This window comes from Streptopelia decaocto (genome assembly GCF_964273445.1).
Source record: "Streptopelia decaocto genome assembly, chromosome: 6".
Lineage (NCBI taxonomy): Eukaryota > Metazoa > Chordata > Aves > Columbiformes > Columbidae > Streptopelia > Streptopelia decaocto.
Window position 1 is genome coordinate 2,388,431 of NC_138660.1, and position 27,549 is coordinate 2,415,979.

The following is a 27,549-nucleotide window of genomic DNA, read 5'->3' on the forward strand; positions in this document are numbered from 1 at the left end:
GGATGGGAACATACTGATAGTTTACTCCAGGATCTATGCTAAGTACACTGCAACGACGGAGACCTCCTAGTACGGCACAGTGTCTGAAAGAGTCCAAACGGCACAGGCACTACTAGGAGTAATTCTGTTTCTGTGGTGCGTGCACTACATAACACAGATTTTTTTTAAAAAAGTTATAATCCTTTCCCCTCAAGATTTAAGGAAAAAGCTCCAGAGGCAGGAGACCAAACGCAGGAGCTTTGGACAATAATTTACAATATAAATAGCTAATGTTCAGAGTAAGAACGTATGTTGGTTTATACCCAGATCATTTTTATGTACATAACTAAGAATTCAAGATGAAGTGATATTTAACCTGAAAAACTACCCTTTTAGGAATGACATACCTGCTTCATACCATGATCTGGTATTGCCGATATGAAGTCTGACTACTTCCCATCAAATTAGAAAACTTGTGTGACGCATTTACCAACAGCTGGTGTTCAAAGCTTCCCGCGTTTGCTGTTTTCTAGTATTATAATAGTAGCTTTCAGTGTTGTTTTGGAGCACACTAAAACAGCAGAATAAACACATCACCCTCACTTCAAGGGATTTACAAGCAAAACATGGGAATTTCTTCATGGAAATTACGTTTCCAGTCATTTTTCTGTAGGTATGGAAGCAGTATTAACTCTTTCAATTAATTTTGCATGCCTTCTGAGGTTTACTTTGGCAGTAGCCAAAACTTACTGCTAGGAAGAGTTTGTAAACTTTACACATTTTCTGCTACTAAGTTTCCTTTCATAAAGTCTATTTGATCCAGATGCAGGACTTGGGTAATTGTTTCCAGTCTTGTGACCAGCGCTCCTGCCAGGAATTCGGTGCCATGCAGAGCTGAGGCAACGTTTATAGCTCCAAGTGGCAAAGAGTCTACAAGATGAAGGCATTCAAAAGTAATTTGGTAATTTATGCAACATACCGTATGATAGGAGTTGTTAAATATATAGAGATTTCTTTGCTTTCTCAGGTTCTCTTGCTCAAGGCTGAATTGTCTCAGCCAGCACTTTGTTTTACCTGAAACCCTTTTAAGTTGATTGGTATCTTAGCACACCATCCAGAAATAACGATTTTTGAGGCAGACTAGCCTGTCCCGCTACCAAAACAAAGTAAACAACTTACTGGAATGCTCGTGATCCAGCAGAAGACACGGTTCCATGAAGACAGACCAAGGTACGTCTCTGGTCGAGGCTCCACACGTCCAGCAACCGTCACTCCTGTGCTGAGAGGCCTCACAAATCCACTTCCAGTAATGGGAGAGAAAGAAACAGGTTCAACTTCTCCCAAGCTCTCCCTTTTGTTTCCAAATACTGTTCTTCCCTCCACAGAACTACTCCTAAGTCAGCCCATCCAACCCTGACATCCTAAAATACAGGGCAGCTGCTCCTTGGAATAAAAATCCTACCTGGAGTAGTTTATACTACTGGGTTAACTTTTGTCCTTTTAATATTTTAAAGGTATTTTTCTAGATCTCTCTGCTACCTTAAGCTCAGCTGAAAAGTTAATTCTCTACTTCAAAAATAGCGAAAAAGTAGATTAACATACAAACTCCCTTCTGCATCTTTGGTTATTTTTATTGGAATTGAAGAAGTGACCAGAGTGACCATCTGCACAATTACAATCCAAACATCAGAGCAGGGTTCTGCCACCAACAGCTTGAGAAGTAAACTCGAGGTCACAGCTTAAAAGGGAAACATCTGAGTTGCTTCTGTTGACGACCTAATTCCACCTCTCAGTACTCAGAGGTGAAAATTGTACCTGGAAGTAACTCTGACTTCTTACTTTTTGAAGTCGTAACAATCCGATCCGTATTCCTGAAGTAATTCTTTAAGTTATTTCTTGTTCATATCCCAAGCCTCCCAAACAACTCCCCTTTCCCCAACCATGTAATCACATTACCTCAAAGTGCAGCTTATGGGAAAAAAGGCATTGGACAAACCGGCTTTGGTTTTGCTCCTGCAGAATTCCGAATGCTGCCGCCCAGTGGAAGCCAACACGTTTAACCTTCCCCAATCTCGCTAAACTAATGCGATAGTGACAAGATCCACCGTGAAGCGGGTGAATTTTCCACTTAGAGAAATAAAAACCAACCACCACAGCTGTGTAAGAAAGTACAGGCTGCAGCTGGCACAGAACGGCTCAAGGGAATTCTCTGTATTTATATACATATATATATATATATATATATATCTCACATCAGAGGAAGTGCTAGAAAGAGGCATTTACTAACAGTAAATTCAGACCTTGTTGTTTTGTTTGTTTTGGTTTTTCACACATAAGAGTTGCTACAAACATCTGTTCTCAGACCTAACAAGAAAGGATTGTAACAATAAACCCATTTTCTACAGTGCAACGTTCACAAAGATATTTTAGTGTAAAGTTAGTAATAAGTGTAATTTTACTTGCGGCATTGCAACTTGCCTAAAAACACCAGTTTAAGTATTTTACTTCCTCTGAGGGTTCCCCACATTTCACATGGAAACAGCCCTTATTTATTTAGTGAATATATACTATGTAATTAGGTAAATTATTTTGTAAGATTCATAGCAAAATAGTTACTTACCTCAAGCCTACAGAACATATCACACAAGACACTGTCATTTGGCAGGTTAAAACCAAAAATATCGAGACATGTCAATGTAACTTACTTCAAATGACCTTCTGCACCTTTGGATGGAGAGGGGAGTGTATATATAAAGACACAGCAAATGCAACTGTTGCAAGTTTTAACGTTTATTTCCCCAAGACAGCCTAGCCTGCACTCTACTGGATAAATTTCACAAGCTAGTTTCCGCTGCTTCTAGTTTTAAACTTTAACCATGTTTCTGATGACAAGGAATGCTGCAAAAATACTCTAGTCCAACAAAGAGTTATGATCACAAAATAATCTTTATCCATTCTACAGTGTTTCAGAATTACCAGTTGATTTTTTTAAACACAAGGTAGATATAGATGCTAATGGTGGCTAATCTGGTATGTTTTATTATAGCAAACTGTTGTTCATGCAACACTTGTGCTCAAAGGGGAAGGCACAGCATTTCCTACAATGAGCCACCTTATAAAGAGTTCGGTTTGTACAAATCTGTAACGTTGCCTTGAATTTAGTGTGCAGAACCTCAAAACTGAGGCATTACTCCAATTATAAAAACACTTGCATCCTTTTTGTGCAAGTTTTAAAAATACAAAGTTTTCTCTCTAAAGTGGCTCAAAATAGATTGTTCATGGCTGCCTACATCTAAGATAAAAAGAGTCTAAAACAATTGGATTAGGCATATTAAAGGTGTTCAAACCATGACTTGATTTGTACATCTATTCACACCTCTTTTTCGGTCTTTATTCGGCAGTACATATGCACCAAATTTCATTTTTAGAAGTTTCCATATCATTTTCATAGAAAACAAAGTTTGAAAACAAGTAACATTGAAACACAGCACGGTATCCTACCACAACAGAAACATTTGGTTACAGGACTCAACAAAATCTAAAAATGAACTATGCTGTAGATTACCACATGCAAAAGGTCTTCATGTTATCTTTGAAAATGAAAAGGATGAGATTTTATTACCACATTTTACTGCTTTCTACTATTATGGCAACTTGTGTACTGCAACACAGTCTATCTGAAGGGAAATGTATGGGTTTTTTTTCATGCAAAAATCTACAAATTAGTTTTGATGATATGGAAAGCTTTTCATAACATCGAACATTCATCTGGTGCAAATGCACAGGGAAGCCTTCCTGAAATTCTGACTTTACAAACAACTAATAAGCCATACAGGAAAGAAAATAAAAGAAAAATAAGAGGGGAAAAAAAAAATAAAAAGAAAATAAAAACCCAAAAAAAGTAACACAGGCTGCAGGAGTAAACCAGAGTCTGCTGCTAAACCGGTCTTTGTTTTTGTGTCCAGTGTAAGTTAACACTTATGAACTCATTTAGATGATTTACTAGGTTTATTATCAGCCCCCTGAAGGCGAATCAAGCTTGCATGCGTTCACATACAGCATCACAACCATACTCTCGTACACACGCCACTCCAGGCCGAGGAGCCTGCTTCGGGACTGAAGAGCCCCGGCGTTTGAAACACGAGCCTGGCTCCACAGCATCGCGTCCAGACACTCACTCAACGTTGTCCATTCACACGGTGCTTCATAGCAAGGCCTGGGCTCATTCTCCTTGGACTTATATGGGCATCCTATTCTCTTATGCTTACGAGGCTTGATGATGATAGTACTGCATTTCCCCCCAATTGCTCTAGTAAGTCATTGTTCCTTCTCAGGCACCGAAGATCTTTGACCTGTAGCCCTTTGTTTTTTTCTCTGAACAATCTAAATAAGCATTCAGTGTGAAGTTTTTCATTACATTTTGCCACTCATTCTCACTCGCACCCACTCGCCATCTTGACTTCATTTGGGCTTTTCTGTGATTCCAAATGAAATCTTCACATTTTCTTTCCCGATTTAATGCAGCAGCGGATCCCATGAGCCAAGATTGATGGATCAAACCTTTTTTTTTTTATTCAGTGCTGCATTGTACCTAACTTCCAAAATACCACTCTAAAACTGGAACCCTTCTGCTGGTACATTGGCAGATGAATTGAAACCAAATGTTCCGCCTTGGATCGCTTCTGGAACAAGGCTAGGATCTTCGTCAATCTGTAACGGAACAGGGACGTTGTCAGTAGGAACACAAAGACAAAAGCCTCACTAAAACGGAGCCGGACAACCCTAAAAAGCATCTATCCCCCTAATCAACTTCTTCTCATCAAGCCTTGCAATTCTCCTCCCCCAATTTAGTCAAAGCACTACAACAACAAAATAATTCAGGCCAAAATGTTTGAGCTTGCATTTAGTAAGCGGGCTACATAGCACCCAATAGTCCCTTTTGTTCATGCAGTTTTCACTCCTGGAAAGTATTCTGTTGGTCATGCAGCATCCTTATTGGCACTTTATGAACTATCAAAGCTCTTAAGAGAACAGCAATACCACTAAATCAAGTAAGGATTGAGCTGAAACTGCAGTTTCCATTTATATAGGTAGTATACAGGTTACCAAATGGACACCAGATTAAATTCCAAGTCCTGCTATATATGCAAAATGTGATCTGCTAAGACTTGCGTCTCATTGTTCCTATAAAGGTGAAACTCTAGCAGAAGATAAACTTCCATGCAGCTGGTAGGGCACGAATGCAACTGAGCTCTACCATTTTTGCAGTCATCTGGCTCCCCAAAGTTCTTCAACCAAGCAGAAAACCCTCTCACTTCACAACTGACTGCAACTGCATTTCCTTTATAAGCAAATAACTTCCATAGTTTAAAGTGCATACAAATCTCAAAATTTCCTTTGATTTATATTACATTGCTAAAATGAAATTACTAAAATATTCAAAATAGTTTGTTTCCTAAGAAGCAGAATCTCAGATTTGGTACTCAAGTCAAATGGGAGTTTATCAAATGTAATGTCAAGCTTAGCAGCTGACAGATAAGGGAACTATTTGAAGTCTAGTACTGTAATCCCTAGAGATGAGGCTTAAATTATGAGTCAGATCTTTAGATACTTCAGCATGAAGAATGGCAAAATACACAACAGGTTCAAATAAGGGCTCATTCTTCACTGCAAAACCAAACGAATGTCACAGAGCAGGCTTTAGAGTTTATGCCTTCATTTCAAACCATATTGTAAGTATAAATAATTACAAAAGCAGATTGCAGAGCTATTACACACTTACATCATCTGAGGAGAAGAACTGGTCAATGATCTCATAAGCCAGTTTGTAGATGTCTTCATTTTCATGATTTTGTAGCTGTTCAATTTTCTCCAGGCCTAAAATAAAGACACAAGAAGTGTAATAGAGTTAAAATACTAAGTTCAGGCAAAACAACCTCCCTCTCCTTAACTGCTCATCATACAAAGTAATTAAAAGCAAATCTAGGACTAGAATGACTATGAATAAAATGCTGTCAAACTCATTTGACGAACTTAAAGCACAGGAGCTTAGAGATTTGAGGAAATAAATTAGCGATCAGGGAACAAACAGCACTACCAAAAAACCCAAAAAAGTACAAAAGGTCCATTCCAGCAACGACAGTTCTTTCCTCATCTTCTTGCTATGAGTGGTTAAGCTAATCTGTGGAAATATGGTGAGGGCCCAGCACCAGGACATACTCCCTTTTCACAAAAACATCTTTTCAGCACCTGGTGTGCCATTCCAAATGCACATACTGGCGGTGGCACATGTGCCATCAGTTGTAGCTTCATTATATAACCACTAGCTCCAGTACAGTGTTTGCTGACATGCGTAGAGCTACATATAAGTATTTTGGAAGCTCTGACAAGCAGAACTTTAGGCACAAACACCTCTTTTCTCCCCCACCAGCCGTCACCTATCAATTACCGATCAATTAAGCTTTCTCCCTCCCTCAAGATTTTGTATTTTGAAGACCATTCAACTCCATGTTACTGAAATCCCACAGTTCTTTACCTGTACCTGAAATTTAATATCACTGCTCTTTCATCCTTGAAGATTTTCGGTCAACTCAAATAGCAACCAATATATAGAAAGTCTGAAAGCCATTAGGAAGTTAAAGCTATCATAATTGTGCAACCGTTGTAAAGTTCTTTAGTTCCACATTCATCTGGACATGACTTGTGCATGACAAAGGTAAGTATATCATCCCTACATTAACGGAACCTGATTTGTCAAGTACACCAGACTGCTACAAAATTGGCACCTAATAAACTTTATTGCCATCATCCAGCTCATCCACATTTTATTTGATTGTTAACTTAGTTAGGAAAAGCAAAATATATTGACCTGATAGGCATGAAAAGGTCACTTTCAAAAAAAACGTTTGTTTAAAACATTTGTGCCAACACACAATAAAGCCAACGCATACCCCCCTCACAGGAAGCCAAACCATTCATTTCTGAAATGACAGCACCAAAATATTAACCATCGTACCTCCACACTCTTCTATAAGATTGGCTATGGTTTCTGCTTCATCTTCAGCCATTTTTAATATATTACTTAGTCCATCCAGAACCACTTGCACAACTTGCGCATCTTTTACTGTCAGCAAATTGCAAAAGGGAGGAATTACATTTTGTTGAATTAAGTATGCCACCTAAGGGGGGAAAAAAGCAAAGAGTGCAATCAGTAGTGTGACAGAAGCAAACAACGCACCACGAGCACACAGGCAAACAAGTCCAATCATGTCAAACTACTCAAAGTCACCCAGTAGTATTCTGTGGCAGCCACTTTCAGAAATTCTTGTTTCAGAGCTTTAAAAGGTAACATTTATGTATTATGTTACAAATATATTTCAAGTCTAGAACAGACAAGTAGGAAATACTGTGAATTTTTCAGGAATAGGCAAGGAGTTTCAACCTCATCTTTGAAGAATGACTCCAGCATCCAAACCCTGCCACAAATCTAATATTCTGAGTCTACAAGAAGCTATATAATTCTACTCAATGGCTACTATTCTTGTAATTATATCACACTCTTATCTATAGTGGGGGGAAGATGTTGAATGACCAGGAATCTCATCAGAGCCCGGAATGCAGTCATTCCCAGCTCCTACGCCATCCTAACAGAGGAGCTTCCATCCAAATCCCATTGATGCTCCATCTCGGGTCACTCCAGAAACGACAACTGAAGTTCACTCTTAAATCCCTTCTGGGAAAGGGAAGAGTTACTGAACAGGGGAGGAACCCAAGCATCCGTCATCCTGGCACAGAAGTCTAAACCCATCAGCTGAGGCACCCGCTCAAATGCACCCAAGATAATGGACTTTTTTTCTTAAGGTTTGACTCACCTGGTCTTTTCTTCCGCTGATTGTTAAGTTGCTTATTGCCCAAGCAGCTTCCTTCTGAGTACCAAAGTCCCCCTAGAAATAAAACCATAAATAGAAATAATCATTCCCATTCTTATGTAGTATTCTAGTAAAAGCCTGTATTTATTTTAGTCCATTCTGCATGGTATCACATCAGTTTTCAGTAAGCAGGGAAAGTGACTACCACCCCTTTGCTGTAACCATGTTTTTAAAAGAAGGGAAATTCGTTTCCATCAAAGTAAATAAAAACTGTAGTACTCCACTCTCTTGCATTCCTTATCAAAAGCTGTCATATACTACAGTGAGAGATAAGCAGTAAGTGTCAATTTTGATAAACCACTATATACAGTACAACTGTGCCTGTCTCTGAAGTTACTCAATTTGAGTCTCCTTACTAAACTCAAAGAGAAAGGTCTCCAACTGCTTTCTCGCTGATCAATAAATTGGCAGTCAACAGAACTATTTGTGGACAGCTATATGTTACTTAGGGGAAAAGACAAGTATTCAGTCTCAACTCCAGCCCCTACATTGATGCAAGATATAGTATCTTTGTAATGGCCAAAGACACCGTGAGGTTGGTATTCCTGACTTCCTTCCACACTTGAGGAAAGAAAAATCAAGTAATGAATAAAGCAAAAAGTAGGAAATGTTTGAAAGATAGAAATGTTGTGCTCGTTTAAAAAGATGCTCTTAGCTACCCTTCTTTGTCACAAGCCAAATCCCTGGGAGCACAATGTGGTTTGGAAACTAGTATTTGAAAAGACACTAATGCTCAACAACTGAAGGGAATACAGATATCTAGTGTCAGGGATCACTACTTGGAATACTCCCAGACTAGGTAAGTGCGGTAGCGTGAACAGGTCAATACATGCCACTGTCCAGCACTTACATATGTTTCCAGATAATGTCGGGGAAAAAAGGATGAAGTCCTTAAGCTTTGGCAAAATGCTGACAACTAAGACAGTGCTGTTCCCATCCAGACCTCTTCATGCCATGGATGAAAGGATTCTATCCCCATCGTTCACCAAGTGAGAAAACTAATTGAAATGAGATTTGGAAAGATTCAAGATTCCCTGATCTGCTTTGTTTCCCCAATAAATCTGGCATTTATCTCACAGCACAAAAGAAAATCAGTCATATTTTATCTTGCAACACAAGAAAAATACTCAAGTGTATAGTTTACCCCCACCTCCCACATTTAAAGTATGACATAAAACAAAATGCAAGGAATTCAATGTTGCTTTCTCCAATTAAGGAAAGAAACTCTTACATCCTTCTTGTTCTCTCACCTTATCTAGAAGATGTATTATCATTGGAACAAGGTTTGCATCTATTACTGCCTGAACTTGTTGCTGGTTTCCTGCAGTGATGTTAGATAGGAACCACACTGCCTCCTGCAAAATAAAAGGATGCGAAAAATTAGTAATTCACATGGTCTTCTATATTGTGACTTATTTCCACTCCAGCAAGACTTTATACACACAATCTGCAATTCACACCCTAGCCAATCTTCAATACAGTCAGGTATCATATCAATTTGACTGTACATAGCTGAATTTCTAGTAGACGAGACAAAGTGGACAGTCTCACTTAGGAGACTCCACAAGACTCTTTCATTACTACCAAGTTACAACCAAATACTCCAAATCCACAGATTAAAAGTAAAAATGATTTGGAGACAAAAGAAGTCACCAGTGAGCACTTGTAATTGATTCTACTACTGAGAGTGAACGCTGTAGCAGTTTTCAGGTGATGGTCGGATAAGCCCCAGTGTGCATTATAGCATCCTGTTTTCCAGACATAAGAGCAGTAGAAGACATGTTCTTCACGCACTTCATAGTATTTCTCAGCATAAGTCATCAAGAAAATGCAACACCTATTAGTTAAATGTTTGCTTTTTAAGAATACCGTAAAATTACGTGACCCTTTATGACATTTTATCCCTCCTTCCAGCAATAAACTGAGTCTCTCAGATCAGATCAAAGGATCACTTACACGAGTGACCCTCTCGAGATTTTAGGATGCCCGGGCTTGTCTCGGTGGGCTTGCTTTGGGCTTTAATCATTGGCAATGTTGTAAAGTGGCACCTCAGAACTCAGCAACATGCCTCAGATGCACTCCGGAATCAGCACCTCATTATCAGTGCCCCCGATTCAAGCCTTTTCTATACATGCGCACACACACACCCCCCCCTTATGCCCCACCCCCAGTTAAGACTTAAATTCCATTTATCACACACACTCTATTCAGAGAGACATCCAATTATCTCTATTTCATCACTTCCAAGAGAGTCAGTTTAATTAAAGTGATATTTGACATATTAAGAACTCTAACAAAGCCAACAGCCAAAATTATAAGATAAAGCTTTAGCTTCATAAAAATTCAGTTAGAATCAGAAAATAACGTTCTTGTCAAGTTCAAGTTTGCTGCTTCTTAGAGCTTTGTCTACACATTTGCTTCAAGAAAAGTTTCAGCACTCTGCCTGCTGTTGCTATAAACTGGTATAAGTATTCAGCTACTCAAATCTCTATCACACTACATTACATGGGATCCCAAACAGCTAAGCCAAATATTAAGTAGTTATCAGCTGGCTGCAGTCTCTGCAGTCACTTACCTTATTAATTTTTTCTTTGGGATGTGTCAGAAGTGCTGGAAAATGTGAAAGAGCTTCACAATTCAGAACTACCTGTGTCTGTTCATCAGTACCAGTGACAATGTTTCCTACAGCTCTCAGCGCAGCAGTCTGCAACAAAACACTTGCTTTAAAGAGCTCTATTTAATCAAAATTTTTCTAGTTGCTCACATACTTTCAAACAGTAAGTTAAAAAGAGCAAAAGGTTTTACTCAAGTGCTGTACCACACAGGAAAAAGTATGCTTTAACTTCAACATGAATATTAAAAGAAACCAGTTACTTTCTCTAATATTAAATTTTGAGCAACACTTTCCTAAAATTATCCAAACTTACTTGAACTTTAACTTCTTGATGACTGAGAAGAGGAACCAAATGAGGGACTATTCCAGAGTCTATCACCATCTGGATCTGTTCATTGCCAGCATCCGTTAGATATGAGAGCGCCCAGACTGTATCTACCAATATCTAACAGGAAAAAACATTTATTTGTAAATAGGACAGAAATATCACAAGTCTCACCAAAAAACCAACATAAATTAAAATGTAAACCAATTCTCATTGCGAAGCCAGGATTGATGCAATACAGCAAAACCCCACTTTGTTTTACAAACTTCACACATTCCACTCCACAGAGAAGAACAACAGCTAAACTGCTAACTACAGCTTAAATTCTGAAAAGTATAATAAAAGCAATTCAATTACATGTATTCTTTTCATGAAGTAATGGTGGACTATGTGAGATATGAAAGACTCACCCCCCCAGCAGGAAGATAATACCCTAGCAAATATTAAACTAGGGGCATTTGGCACTTTCCACCTGTTTATTACATGGCATCAAGTTATTTTTTTCGTGACATTCTCCCACAAAATTTAAGAAAAGCTCTGAATTTTTTTCCAACATCTGGTGCAGCAGCACGTAGGCTGAATTTCCTGTGTGTGTGTGCACATGTGTGCATCCATGCACCGAAAAGCCAATTTAAATAGCACTAAATCTGAACGTTTCAAATGACAGCTTACGAAAAACATTGAGTCAGCATTGTTTCAGCTGACAGTCTTGAACTGATCCACAAATACAGCCATTTCAAGACATTCAAATAAGCTTAATTTCAGCTACTTGTATACAAGAAATTAAATAGTGCAATTAGTATGCAAGCTTTAGTTAATACATTTAAACATATCTAGGCAAAGCACTGTTGCCATTAACTTAAGCAACTGAGATACAACTTTACTAAGAATCAGAGAATTAAACAATTCTGACTTATGTTTAGGCAAAAAGCCAACCTATTTCATAATTTCAGTTAAGTCTCATTTCCTTCACTATTAAAATAACCTAATGTTCGGATTTAACACCTCAGAAGTTACTCTAATGCCAACATTCTACATATACACAGACACTAATTTTTCCCTTCACTTACACTGATTTTTATTACAGCTTCAAACTTAAGTGCTAATCAAAAAAATCCTGTATTTATCTGTAAAGGAATGTTCACAGAACTACAACAGAAACTGCATTTTAAGCGTAGGGCAAGTACAGGCAAATAAGCACTTGCAAAGAAAGGAAAAACAACAGGCAAAAATCATAACTGATACTGAAAGAAAACAGAGATGGATCTTCGTGGTTTTTTGTTTGATTTGGGGTTTTGTTCCATTTTTTTGTTCGTTTGTTTTCAAGAAAAAAGTTTATCATGACAAGCTCTATATTTCAGCTTAAAAGCTATATCCAAACACAAAACTGGCTTTAATTGGTGTTACTTACATTTACATCTGTGTGGTGAATTAAAACACAGAGCGCTGGAAGGATCTAAGGAGGAAAAGAGGCATCTGACAGTTAATTTTTAAGGCAGACAGATACTCAAGTTCAGTTACACTGATCAGTGAGTAACTCAGTCACCTCCTGAATGGTTTCCATTGGCGGAGGAGGATCTTTGTGACGGCACAAGTTGACCATGACCCAAGTAACGTTTCTTAAGAAAGTTATGGGAATAGATGGGCTGATGAAGGACAGCAGTGGTTTCACTACTCCAAGACTAATAACGTAATCTCTACACTGGGGTCCATCACCTGTTGGAGACAGCAAAAAAATACAACGGTCATCCCATGGCATTCATAAAAAGTCTGGTTGCTGCACACTTAAAACCTCAGTTATTTAAAATGCATATAAAGAACATGAGCCTTGGAAACATGCATATATATATTTAGAGAGAGAGATATCTACATAGATGCATTTATCATAAAGATGGGTGCACAGCTTCGACACAAAACAGAGAAAACAGGAACAAGTTACAAACAGGTAATTGTTCATCTAACAGCTGCCTTTTGCCTCATAGTTGAACATGTCCAAGTTCTAACACACAAAATCCTGCGTCATTTACTTGTTCAATACCAAAAGGAACTTTTTAGTGGCACGCACCTATGATATTTCCTAAAGCCCACACAGCTTGCTCACAAACGTTTTGATGAGGTGAATGCAGCAGTCTCAGAAAAAGTGGCACAGCATCTGAAAGACAAAACCCCAAAGCAATTGTTAAGAAATACATCTTTGAAAATGCAAAACAGTTCACATAATTAGCTCTTAAATAAAATTTCAGCACTGCATGAGGTATTTTCACCCCTCAGTCTCCTCATCTCCAAGCTCCAGAGCCCCAGCTCCCTCAGCCTTTCCTCACACGGGAGATGCTCCACTCCCTTCAGCATCTTTGTTGCCCTGCGCTGGACTCTCTCCAGCAGTTCCCTGTCCTGCTGGAACTGAGGGGCCACAACTGGACACAATATTCCAGGTGTGGTCTCCCCAGGGCAGAGCAGAGGGGCAGGAGAACCTCTCTGACCTACTGACCACCCCCTTCTAACCCACCCCAGGTACCATTGGCTTCCTGGCCACAAGGGCCCAGTGCTGGCTCATTCCAAGCAGTTCTAAAAGAAGTCAATATGCGACAGCTATGGTGGGGGAAGACACTAAAGATTAAGCATAATTCTGTCTTTTCATTGTTGGAAGCCCAGCATGTTTAGTGGTAGAAGCAGCATGCACTACAACACTGATTCCAACCATTGCAGCTACTGGTATCTCATGTAACATAACTTCTGTGGATTTTTCCTATTGAATTTTAGCCAAAAGAATTGGTTTACTATGTGTTTGATTCTTCAATATGTCTCAAGAATCTCTGCTGTTTTATTCACCCGATTCAAAAAGCCTGCAGACACTCCTACTGACATCTGCTTTACCAACAGAAGTACTACAACTAAGGATGCGTTTCAGAGTTGCTTGGCAACCGAGATTCCAAGTCTGATAAGAATTCCTTTCCGTGCTTCAGATTCCTCAAAATATGAAGGACAGCGTTTTTTTCTTCAACTGGATTTTGGAAGAGTTGGATGTCAGGCACTCTCTGGACTTGGTCCACATCTTTTCCTCCCTCTTCACAAAGAGACAGGAAATCCTTCCATGGGAGGTTTTTTTTTTTAGTTTGTTTGTTTTGTGGGTTTTAAAATTTTTTTTAATTGGTTTTGCTTCAAGTTTTTTCTTGTCTTTTTTTGTTGTTTTTGTTTTTTTGTTTTTGTTGTTTTTGTTTTTTCCAGTTTGAAAACTGGAAACCAGCAGATATCAACTCTGCTAAAATTGTGTGAGTTTCCAGGAGAGATTACTCACTGTTAGGAAACTGAACTTAAAATCTGATAAAATGAAGAACAAAAGCAGGTGGGCACTTCAACTGGTGCTGCTTGCCAGAGAAGAGGTAGAACACCTGGCAGGAGACTTCCTGGGCAGCTCATTCAGCGACGGGCCTGTGACTGACCACTTGATTTCAACCATCCTGGCTATTGCAGGAAAGGACCAACCCTAACATGTGGATTGGTGAACATGCTTGAGACAGAGGAGCAGGAGTGTGGATGCTCTTTACAGTCTCATTCACATGATCTTATTTTTGTGGAAGCAAAAGCAAGTGCATTATCAATGATCAAATACTGTTGGACTTACTGGATTGAACTACAGCCTGTGTTTGTTCAGAGGTTCCAGAGGCAATGTTTGTCAAAGCCCACGCAGCTTCAAACTGTAAAGAAGGACTGCAAAGAAAAAAGGAAGATTGTAACATGAGTTTTCAAATCAGACACTATAGGCATATTAGCTAAGCACTGAGAATTCTTGTAACAATTAAACATTTGGAGTTTTAGAAATACTCACTTGTCATCTCTTTCAAGACAGTGCACTAAAATAGGTAATATTCCTGATTTTATTAGATCGTCAATTGGTGGATTGCGATCACTGGAGAGCAGCTTTCTGTTTAGGAAAAGGAGAAAAGACAGGATGAGAAGTCTACTTTCCACATTTATTACCAGTCAGTAAAATAAAGATCACTGGAGTTATTCAGTTCCACCCTCCTGCAGCTTCTTCCTCCTCCACCCAACACAGGTGATAAACAGATCTCAGCTGCTTTGACAGGAAAAGCAGAAATTTGTTTCTTCTTTACTAAAGATATAATGTCAGAGAGCAATGATTCACAAAGTACTAGTGCAATGAACTAAAAGGTACAGATTTGTTTGAATTATTAATCCCTTTAGCTTCACTTTTCTTCAGTGAAGGAATTAAAAACAAAAGAAGCTTCTTGGAGGGGACAACTTGGGCTGCCGCACCAAACTTTACTAGCAGTGAGAAGAGAGATTATAGAGAGTCATCTCTTCATATATCAGCCTATTCACAACACATGAAAAGCTGGAGCTGCAAAACAAGATACTTCAGGAAACTAAGCAATGGGGAGGATGTGAACACAGATTATCTGAAGACTCTTGTAAAAATCAGATGTGCATCTTCAACTGCCAAGTAAAGGCGATTGCTTTTAGAAGTGAAAGCAATTTACATCTACAAGCTTATAAAAAAATAAGGAACCAAAGTGGACAACCACTATCTTAATACTGGTTTTTGTCCAGTGACAGAACAAACATAGTGCAGCCTATTCACAAACCATCTGCTCAACAGGCAGAGAACTGTACTACAAGAATCAAATAAAACTTCAGGTTTTGGGGGATTTGAGGTTGTTTTGTTTGCTTTGGGCTTGCTCTTTCTTAAGCACTTCCAATCAGTTTTCTGTTGCTCATATTCTAGTTGTATATTTTGAAAATAAGACTTGGGCAAGATTTTTCCTTCCAGCTTCAGACCAAAGGATGGTACAGATTCAATCAAGACTGAAGAGCAGTTGCTTTCATCTCTAAAATATACTTTAATACTTTTCCAACAGCGTAAACCGCACTGCTTTAATTCCAAATTAATTTTCAGTTTTTAAAAATAGTTACAATGGTAAGAAATCCACATGGAGATGCCTATTTCATTCTAAATCAAGCTTCATCTGGCGTATTTTAGTCCAATCTGGTTTAAATCAGCTATAGTAAAGTGTGTCCTACATGCTGCTACCCTGAGTTGATGAAATTTTTTAATGAAGGCAAGATGCCCAATGAAAATGGGCACAGAAACTCTTTCTGCCATCAGTTTTAAATACATTAACTCCCAAAAGTTAAAGTGACTTGCAGTTCCCCTGATTTCTCTTTCATCTGGAATTCTTCCACTGCACTTGAATCAAAAGCCTCCACCACAGAGGGAAAACAAATACAAAGTTGCAGCTTTCTGCTACAACAACACCCAACAGCTCATGAAACAGCAGTTAAATACTACATTTATGCAAGCAAAGTTCATAAGACTACATTAGGATGACTTCTCAAGTACATACAACTACACAAAATTCCTCTCAAAGTCAAAAGTGGTCTTAGTGGCCTAATCCCTGACAAAACTAGAAAAAGGATTATGGCAGTTCTTTCTGTATTTAAAGGTAAAGACTTTATAGTCCTGCTAATTATCCTTTTACTCTACTTGTGAGAAGCATAACGTATCGCACTAAAATAAATCTTAGGATTTATTTATACATACTGAAAATCCTGACTACTTCAAGGACACAGGTATTTTGATTTTTTGGTAAACTTCTATTTATCAATCTTTTTTAAAATCAGTAAATGACATCGTACTTCTAGTTAAGCTAGAACACATTTTCTGAACTTAAGAGCACAATAAAATAAGTATATAAGCAGTGTATTTGAGAAAAGTGTGTTCTTACCTTGCAGCCTGCACAGCACTTAACTGTATACCCTGGTTGTCACTTGAAGCATTCTAAAATAAAAGAGAATTTAGATGTTTCACATATTTGTCACCATGACATGAAGAATGTTCAAACAATTGATTTTATTTTTACCTGTACTATTGCCTCCAAGGAAGTGTTTTGCTAGAAACAGAGACAAACGCAGTTAGAAATGCTAAATGCCTTTTAAGTATGTAAAAAGTTGACATGCTTGAGAGTTAATGTCATTCTTACCACTCTAAAGTCACCATCTATATCAGAATCTTCACAGATGTCTTCATGAGGAACATTTCTCCTCTTTAGAAGATGCTCATCTCTTTTGTTCTTAAAGAAAAATAATTTAGAACCTTTAAAACTTTGATTTAGGTGGTGTGGGGGGTGTTAAGTAGGGAATAGAAACTCCTGTTTTAAACAAACATCAAAGACATGCTTTCACTGATACTGTTAACATTTCCAACATTCTAAAAGTTGGAAAGGGTCACACATTTTGGAAATCACTTCTTCCTAGAAAAATCCTCCAGCCAACTTTATCCACAGCAGTAACTACTTCTGCTGGAAGCTTCCTGTGCACACATCCATCAACACTGACACTACGACCTATTTCTCATTATTTATAACAAGACAAGGCCATTTCCAGAGGCTGGTTTCCTGCTCATCCCTGAAGTAAAATCATTCAGGTTTTGATTACTTTTCTCAAGAGCTATTTTTCCAACAATTCTAAATAGTGTTATGTTCACACATACGCTCTTCCACTCGTACTCGTGTGTTGAATAATGGTTTGGTAAAGGAAACAGCTTTCTGTCTACAGATTAACAGGAACATATGATTTTCAAAAGAAAATACCAATTTTTTCCAAGCTTTTAAAATTAAAAACTTAGCTACAGAAACAAGAATTATCCCCTTCAATAGATTACAAACAAAATTCTGTTTTTCAGGACAAAACCTATGGAACTTCTTGTACCAGGTACAGTAACTTTAAAACTTCTTTCTAAACCAAAGTACCTTCACAGAATTAGTAAATAGCTTATGAAGAGTGTTCTTGGTGGACTACAGAAAGAACACACAACAGTATCTTCTTTTTTTCTAAGCCTTTAACAAAAACTCTTAAATTCTACTGAAATATCAATCCAGCCGAATCCCATTTGATAACAATCATGCTCACCTTTCTCAACTCCACAACAACTTCATTTCTTTGTCTTCTCATAGTCTGAAAAGAGACAAGATCGAAGTGAATTATAATCTGGATCTAGACCAAGTAATTTTTAAAAGTTCTTGCACAACTATTTTCAAGTTCATGCACTTCAAACAGTACCTGTGCACACAGGATTTAATTTTCATTTTAAAAGTAGAAATCCAACAGGAAACAGATAAGTATATTATTTCTACCTGTATTATTTCAGTAAAACACAGTCTCCTAGGTCTTTAAAAGTCCCTTTCAACCCCAACCATTCCATGATCCATGTTAAAGAAAAACGGGTATATGGAACCAGGGAATAAACAAGTGCCTTTTAAGAAAGGGCAAGAGCAAAAAAATAATCTATATTTTGAACTTTACAGTGAAGGAGCACAAAGTTAAGAACAACTGCATTTTTATTGTGACTTAACCATTCGCAAGCTCAGAGAACACTTGAAATTCCAGCGCATAAGGAACCATGTTAACACACAAGGAAAGGAACGGTTGAGAGAGCTGCTGAACAGCAATAAGCAGCAGCTCTGAAGATAAGGATTAAAAGCTTGACTTTCAGAATTATTATAGAAAAGAACGTGGACTTCATCAGAATCAAATTTCCAGCTCTGAACAAGACTTTACGTTCTCAAAGGAAGGAGTTAAGATGGAAACAGGCAGGAAAAGAGGCAAGTGGAAAAGGGATGGTTCCTTTGGAGGTAGAACTTTTCATCGCTTGAGGACCAAAACTGCAGTTCATCAAGGGAAAAACAGGCAGGAGGGAAAAACCCAACACACCCACACAACTATAGCTTCCCACTGTACAAAACGTCAAATACGCAAGTATATTTAATGATTTAACGCAGCTGCAGTACCTGGAACAACTAGATAAGAGCCATAATAAGCAAGTACAAACTGTCCCACACTAAAAAGCACCAAAGTAAGTTTCCAGGAAATATGTGCATCTTTAAAGAACGATAATTCAATTGGTCAATCAAAATTAGAATTAACAGCCGAGTCTAATACATGGCTTTTTTGGTTTTAAACCTGTAAGAAGTCATGTCTGCTACATGAGGTCAACAGTATGGAGATAAAGTTTATTTCAGTGCTATAGACCTACTCTCCATAGCAAGATAAGCTTTTGAAGAATTCTGAGAAATATTTGAAATGAGAGTGAGAATCTCAAAGGTGTAATCTCTAAAGAGAAAAAAAATACATACTTAACTAGTAATAAATTTTAATTAACACTTTTCTGGCCCAATAGGTATTATCTGAATTAATACCTGTCTTACAAATACACTTGCAGTATTCTGTAGTAGATTCAAGTCAAAGTTTCTATACTGACAACAAGCAGAAAAGTTTCTCCAGCAGCTATTGTCCTACAGATGCATTTGTTAAACACCCAATTACAGACTACTGGCATCATCACCTGGTACTTCGTGCTTCAGCTTTCCAAAATGTGCATCGCAGCAATGCTGGGGAGCAGAGTCCCCTGCCTCCATGGCAGGATGCTAACAACGCACGCTGGCTCCACGTGCCTTCAGCCTAGGAAAGCTCAGCCTAGGATTCACCCAGGAGGATACACATCCCACCTGAATGATGAGTGGTAACTGAAGAACAGAGTTGAAGGCAAGAAGCACTCAACAGTCATTACTCTGTGCTCAAAGTGCTGTTGCCTTCCTGGAGAAGCTGATCCATTCACTATTTAAGGGCTTTGGAACGATGCTGCAGCTTTACAACCGACAGATCTACTACAGACTCTTGCCCTCAGCCTGTAATGTAGCATTCAGTGTAGTTGCTCCAAAGTCTAACCTGGCATATTCAGGAAGAAAATAAAATGAGGAAAATATCTGATAGTAAGATTGCAGAATTTTACCAAGTCCCTGATGATCTCACAACACCGTCAATTAACACCTTACCAATCCACAAGTGTTACCGTAACCTAAGAAAATAAGCATACCCATAGAAAAGCTCTAGCGCAAGAAAGATTCTTCTTGCCAGACTTCAATGATGACATTACTGGTCCCAGAAAAGCTGTTGCCAACCAAAAGCACGACTCAACGTATATTTTCAAGGAGTAGAAAACCGAATTTCTGGAACACCAACTACAAGAGGACATTAAGCTGTAAAGGATATTTAAAAGCAATAGTTACAGTTACTAGTGATCCCAAAAGGAGATGTATTCCAACTCATGTGATAACACACCTTCTGGACAATCACATTTGTGTGCGTGACAGAAATACGGGGAGAGATGAGCGGGACCCAAACAAAAGCCTCAGACGTGTCATTTCAAAGTTTCTTGACTTGAAAAATCATATATGCAGTTGATCAGGCTCAAAAAAATCCTAAAACTCCACCAACACTCTGCTGGAACAAGAAGATTCTCTCTCCAGACACAAGCTAACAGGCACTTGGTTTCAATTTCTGCCTGTTTCTGAAGAGGACCCGCAAACCTTGGACTCTCAAAAGCCTCCACATGAAATACAATCAACGAATGAAGTCACTCTTCAGAACAATTTACAAAAATAGGGCTCCACTAAAACAATTTTCTGTGTAAACAGTAGCTGGTCGACAAAATATTTATTCTTGGCCAACCTGCCACTGCTCTTCCTCCTAGGAAGAGAAAAAGCACAACAAGAAAGAACTGAAGTTAGCTCTGTCACAGAATTTCACAGCACCATTACTCTGGCCTAGAAATGGAACAGATAGTTTGGAGAAACTAAAATGACAAGCAGACTCAAGATTAACTTGTGTTTTCTTTTGGAAAACAGGCTGAAGGGCAGAAAACCGGGTATAACGGCTCCTTGGCAGATGGAATGGTAAAACTAGATTCTCCCTTCTGTTCTGTAGATTTGACTTGATTGTTAGACTTCTCTGAATCAGTTCTCGGCTTGCACTAACACAACTGAGTAGGTAACCAATCTCAACTTAAAAGTTTCTAGAAACAGAATTCAGAATGGTCCTTGCAAAGTGTTCCAATTTCAAAACACATATCAGTATGAATTCATGTGGCTCTGTCATTGGAACCTGTTCGTTTGCTACATTGAAAAAATCAAATTATCTGATCTATTTCTGTCAGTCTACGATTGCTACCCTCCACCCTTATATTTAGCTTAAGTTTTACCGTATGGGTTATTTTCTGACCATTAGTCATTCCTGAGCCCTTCAGCTTATCATTAAAATCTTGTGTTAGCTGATGCCAGCAGGATCCTGAGAAAATCTAGTGTTTTTCACACCATCAGCTACAGAAGAAATGCTCTACTCTCCACATTCAGGAGCAGCTCAGATCTATGAGCCCTTTCTAAGTACATGAGCATACAACTGGAGCTTGTGCTCAGCTCATGTATCCTGAGCTCCCCTCCACCTCTCAATCACTGCTTCTCAAACTCAGACCCCATCATGCACACAGCCCATCTTTGCTGTTTTGCAGGGTAGTGGGGTTTTTTAATTTGTTTTGTTGTTGTTTTCTATTATAAAATATTTCACTCAAGTAGCTCTGTTTAAGCATCTACAACAGGAAGGTCTGATAGCTCGCAAATAATGGTAGAACTTTACCAATTCCTCTCATTCCAGTGAACTGTTTCTGAAGGCACATTGTTTCTGTTGTGGAACTGCAAAGGCAATGGTTACTTTAAAGCAGAGCTGCTTGCCCATCCTTCCTTCCTTCCTAGAAAAGTCACTATGCTAGTGATTCAAAATACAAACAAAAAAAATGGGGTGTGAGGGAGTGCATGCAAGAAGAAACAGACTCTTTACCTCCAAAACCTTTTGTGAACTGTATGGCACTTTTTTTTTTGCCTTTTTAAACACTTCTTACTGTGGCCCTGTGCACAAACTGCTTACTCACTCCACAAGCTACTGGGAGAGCACCCAGTCTGCAGAGCCCAGTTGGAGGAGACTGGTCTGTAACCCAGAACATCCAGTGCAGCAACCACAGCGATGACTAACAAACCTTCTCTTACTCTTCACAGGTATAAAAGGCACTAACTACAACACAAGGAAAAAACCCCTCGGACACATGTAATTTCATATTTGGATTTGGTAAAGATCCATACTCTTGACATACACTTTAATCAAGTTATTCAGGCCCACCTCTAGCCATTATTTCCTTCTTATACTAATTCTGGCTCATTTGCAGACTGGAGCAATGAAGTCTGCTCTCAAGATCGCTGATAAAAGTGCCATGGGATTGTAAAGCCAACACAATCTCCACAAGATACCACCAGAAAACACATCTCAGCAACTGTTCCCCCTTCAGAATTGTAATGGGACTCTCGATTACAAATAAATAAAAATCAATATGACATAGTACATGCTGTCATTCTAGTTTTTCCTAGAGAAGCTGTGCATGCCAAATAAAATGCCTTATGCAAACAAATATCTTCAGTATGATTTTTAAATGACAAAATGGATGAGCTTCACCACAGAACTACAAGTCAGCTTAAAGGAACCTATTTTTAACTAACTCAGTGAGTAAAATTCCTGTTCTCCTTGAGTTCCTCCATATTTCAACCACAAGCAAACTACTCTGTGAGGGATACAGAAAAGGTTTAAAAGCTTCTACCTACCTGAGATAGCCAGTATATCTCATAATATTACCCTTCCTTCAATCCCCTGAAGCTTCCTTGGTGTTCTCAAATATATTGTCAGTATTACAAGTCTAGTGAATGCTCCTGGCAACTCTGGAAATCTTGACATTGCTGATCTTAAAACATCTAGATTCAATGGCTGCTCCAAAATTAGTTTTGAAGTACCCTGCATTACAATATTATCATAATTTCACATCATGTGTCTTAAATGCAGAGCACAAATATCTATTTGACACTTCTGTGCTGGCACTATGAAAGCAAGTGTTAATTTCTCACCCAACCGCACAGGCAAGTCAAGGAAGAAAAGGCCAGTAGAAATTCATCAATTTCTTCCAGTATTTCCAGAGAAATCATATGCATGAAATATTTTTTATTTCATTTCAGCAAACATAAATGTCAGTCAAATTCAAATGCTGCAGCAGGCAACAATCACCAACAGAAAATGAGATGCTGAATCGCCTAGTAAAACAAAATGAAGCAAAGAAAAAAAAGCCGCTCCAACCCCCAAATCTTCTTTTCAAACCTTCCCAGAAGCATGGCTATACTCAAGACCCCTAACATGCAGCAGGACTAAACAGCAATTAACTCAAGAACTGCTCATTAAACTATGTCTATTGCAGAGACAACGAACAATATGTACTCACCCTGGGTTTTGCATAGTATTTGTATCTAGTATTTGATTCCAAGGTCTATGCTACTACCATAAAAATGTTGGAAATAAAATTGGGTATCATCACAGTCATACTCACAAATTGAAAAAAAAAAAAAAAAAAAAACAGCTCATCCTTTCTTATTCATGAAAAAAAAAAAGCCCAAGTAAAACCTGTTCCTCATTGAAGAGACAAGATGAAAGTTACCTTGACTAGCTTTCAAGTCCAGATAAGCACTTGTTTAAGTAAGGTTTTGGATGTTAAAAATAAAACAAACCTGTGACCACTTCTGCAGTGCTCTAACAATACTATACTGTTTTTTCCCCCCACAGTTCTTCACAATTCTTAAATCTTGGAAGACCTTAACAGAACATTGAACATACTAGACTAGAAATCATAAACACTACATAGAGATACTGCCTTAGTATTAGCTACAAATTATTGCTCTCATGCCACAAACTCTTCCAGTATTAAAAAGTTTATTACACTCAGTATTTCTTTGAGCAGCACTATAAATAAGAAAAAAAGACAGGGAAATATTTTATATTTCTAGTCACAATGAATCCCGCTATTCCCAGAGTCACCACCAATCTGTCATCTGGAAACACATGGCAGCAATCATTTACAACACAACATGTCCTTGCATGCATGTTTACCCAATATTTGAGCATATGAAGGAATTTTGCTAAACATCTTATATAAAACAGGTGGTTTGTTTTGCTTTTTCTTCCCTTTTTCAAGGCCAGAATTTGTATTTTCAGAAGCACACCGATAAGGACTGGAAAAATCAAAGTCTAACTTTAACTCATTAAGCATCCAAAAAGCTAAACATACACTTGGCACAAAATGCAGGAAATTCCCTGTCTTTTCTAACATATACAATAATCTTCTGTGAAGGTGTGAGACCCGGAATGTAAGTACAATGTGACAGCAACCGCTAGCAATGTAACTGTCAATGGACTGATGTGAACAACACGGAATCATATAGATAGCATTTTTTAAAAAGTTTGTAATTTGCTACATAGCAAACCTGCATAGCTTCTAGAGATATCTATTAATTTGGGACTCACCAAAACTAAATAATTATTTGTCTGCTGTCAGTGAATAAGTGTAAACTGTCATGGAAAAGAAAAAAAGTTTTGGAAAATAAACTGATGGCTAAATGCACAATTTCAGCAGAGATAAAAAGAGGGAGGAGTGAAGGAGATAAAGATCAAATGCTGACTTCCTACATGCAGTAAACAGACATCTTTCTGCTAAAAAGCGGCACCCAAACACAGGTGTGATAAATTTACTGAATACTCATTAGCAATTGTTGCTACCACAGGATACTTGGCTATAAGTGACATTACCAACACCTCTTATACTCATGAAAAATGTGATGTGTAAGCAGTTAATCAGCAAGAATGATAGGCATAAGCCTGAGCTATTGTATGAAAAATAGCCATCCACAGTAGTTATTTTAGGTACCAAGCATATGGTCCAGGATTTGTTGGATAGATGTCAGTATCTAAAATTTAACAGGGGCTAGCGGTGTTTTTTTTCACTATGTGGAAGGCCATGAGAGTGCATCAGCAAACTCAAAAAGTACTGAAGAGATCACCTGCTTCCTGAGAAACACGTGTTCTTTTTACTCCCATGTGTTCACGTTGAACGTTCCCTACTTTAGCTGACTTACCTTCCAACTCAGTAGGTGGGCACCAAAGGAGAGAAAACGCAGATGAGTTCCAATCTGTATTTTCCCATTAATTTCATTCTTACTAGAACAGCATAGGCTTTACTGTGCACCTTCCTAAAGATGCCCTTCTTGTACAGTTGCCTATACAATTATAACAGTTTATACAAAACCAAACTAACATTTAAGGCAAGTAGTTACTAACAAAGCTAACAACCCTATTAGAAAACAATCACTGCAGTAATTATTCCCACTTCCAACATTTCTGGCATCACCAAAATTTGTACATAACCAAATAATAAACTGTTTTATCAATATACTTGGACAAGTTAAAAATGGAGGCATTACTGACTTCTGATTTACCCAAAAGGGAAACTCAGATGTTTTAATGAGTGACAGCAACATAAATGCATCTTCTACTTTTGAAAAGGAAATACTGCACAGTTGCCTTCACACAAAAAACACCCCAAAAAGCAGAATATTATGGTAATCATAGGGGCACATACTGAGGTTAGTGAAAAAACAGGAATGAGAAGCCAAAGCCATGTCTTGATCAGAACCCTACACTGACAATGTTGCAATGCGCAGGTTTCCCCAGCCAGCACTCCTGGCCAAGTGTTTATGCATGAGGACTGATACCTCTTTTTCAATTTGAATATTTTCTAAGGAAACCCTAAGTTAATTATCTCTTCTGCTGTGTTGAGGAAGCACCTCTACTCAAATAACGTATGCAGCAATCCGGCCACCAGAAAGTTTAGAGGCTCTGTGCTACAAGCCACCACTGTTTCTACATTCAGCTAACTGAAGAGTAAAATAGTAACATTGGCCCTGTTAAAAAAAAAAAAAGAAAATGCTTTGTTTTAATAATAGTCTTTACTATAAAAGTGTAGGCAATAATTAATACATTTATATACTTGAGCATCTTTAGGAGACACACAGCAGAACACCCAACTGGGGCCTAATCCCTGAGTCAAGCTTTTAGGGGCCACCCAGCGCAAACAGCGATTATTCAATACCCTCAAAAAATTAAGCTGGAGCCACAGGGTAACACGACTGCTGCCGCAGCCGGCCCAACACCGAGGCAACACCTCCACCGAGCCGGCGGCCGGACCGAACTACGCGAACCGCGGGGCCGGTGCCCGCGGAGGAGCCGCCCCCGGGCGCTCCTGTCACCCGGGGCCGGCGGGAGCCCCCGGGGCGGCGCTGCGGGGCCGGGCGGGCCGGCGGGGCGGCCGTTGCCCCCTCAGCCGCGCCGCTCCCGCCTCCGCGCGGCGCCCAACGGCCCGGCCGCGCCCGGCCCCACAGCGCGGCCTTCCCTTCCCCTTCTCCCTCGCCTTCCTCCCTCCCTCCCTTCCCTCGCCGGGCGGCGGGGAGCGGCGCTCCCGCCTCTCAGCGGGCCCGGGCGGCGCAGGCCGCGGCCCCGCCGCGGGCCCCTCGCCGGCGGATTAGGAACGACGCCACACGGCGGCCGCGGCGCCCTCCCGCCGCCATGGCCGGCCGGCCCCTCCCGCGCGGCGCCGCCGCGGTTACCTCCAGGTCGCGGCCTTTGTTCTTGAAGTTCTTCAGCCGCTGGTTGTCCAGTTTCTCGTTGTCGGCCATGGCGGGAGGAGCGGGGGGGAAGGTGGGAGGGAGCGCGGCTCCTCCGCCTCCTCCCGTGCCCCTGCCCGAGCCCGCCGGGGTCCCCCCCTTCCCGGCGCCGCTGCGGCCGCCGAGCCCGCTCACGCTTCAACGCCCGCTGGGCCGCGGCCCGAGTCGCCGAGAAGCTGAGGCGCTGCCGCCGCGTTCCCGGCCTGCTCGGGGCGGCGCTGCCGCTGCCCCCGGCTGCCGGCGGCCGAACGTGCCGGGAGCGAGGAGCGGCGCGAGCGGGGGAGGGGAGGGGAAACAGGGGCAGCCTCGCTCTGGGCCGGCCGGCCGCGCCCGCCGATTGGCTGCGGAGCCCGAGCTCGGCGGCCAATAGGAGAGAGGGGGTAGAGGGAGGGAGCTGCGCGGGGGACGTGACGCGCGCGGGCCGGGCCCTTCGAGGTGTTTCGGGCCGTTCCCCTCAGCCGCCGCCGCCATTTTGGGTGGCGGTTCGTTCCGGGCCGGGGGTGGAGCGGCCGGGCCGTTCCCGCCCTCCGATGGCCCCTCAGCCGAAAGTCGACAACGGGTTATGCTTCACCGCGTTCGACTTCGCATTCGCTCCCCTCAGAGGACATCGCCTCTCCCCGCGCCACTTTAATGCCAGTTTAAAATAAATGCTTTTTTTTTTCTTTTTTAAACAAAACTGTTCCAATTGCGGCCCGGCCACCTGAGGGGAGAGGGGAAGAGCCACATCCCGGCACCAGCAGTGTCATACCTGTGAAGTTTTTTTCAAGAAAAGTCCTTAGTAAAGACTGAGTGAAACGGGTCAGTCAGCCACCCAGCTGTCACATTTGGCACAGTCCAGATTTTAATCCAAACCACTTTTCCTTACCAGACTTCAGCCCTAAACACAGCTGGTTTTGGAAAGAGAAGGAAGTAGGGCACGGGATACAGCAGCAGGTATTTGGCAGCCTTTTTAAGGACATGGTAAGCTCAAGAATTAACATTGTGCGCAGATGTGTCTGCAGGATTCCGCCGTGTTGGGCAATAGGCTCATTTATGCTGCACAGCAAGTCCACAAGATTAAGTGGGAATATTTCTGATAGGGATGATCAGCATGGGGAGCAAAATTCTCTTTCAGTAACATCACATTTAATGGATCTTTCTAGTTTTGTAGTGGGGCTTATTTGGGTCCAAAATAGGTTGCTGTCATCTTTCAAACTCCACTATCTCAGAATTTTTTTACAGGCTTATGTCTTACCAGTTTGATAGTGACAGTCAGGTTTCGTGGCAGTGAAT

At 40.1% G+C, this 27,549-nt stretch overlaps 1 protein-coding gene across 1 annotated transcript; it reads right to left on the reverse strand.

Moving 5' to 3' along the window:
- Positions 1–3,664: 3,664 nt before the first annotated feature.
- On the reverse strand, positions 3,665–26,575 carry KPNA4 (karyopherin subunit alpha 4). Its single transcript, XM_082055517.1, has 17 exons — positions 26,221–26,575; positions 17,774–17,818; positions 16,846–16,935; positions 16,726–16,755; positions 16,591–16,643; positions 14,673–14,768; positions 14,469–14,554; positions 12,912–12,998; positions 12,393–12,562; positions 12,258–12,302; positions 10,835–10,966; positions 10,483–10,611; positions 9,158–9,262; positions 7,851–7,922; positions 6,995–7,157; positions 5,762–5,856; positions 3,665–4,689 (listed from the first exon to the last, which is right to left on the reverse strand). Exons 1-17 carry the CDS (start codon positions 26,287–26,289, stop codon positions 4,591–4,593), a joined length of 1,566 nt encoding a protein of 521 aa, XP_081911643.1. The 5' UTR covers positions 26,290–26,575; the 3' UTR covers positions 3,665–4,590.
- Positions 26,576–27,549: the final 974 nt, after the last annotated feature.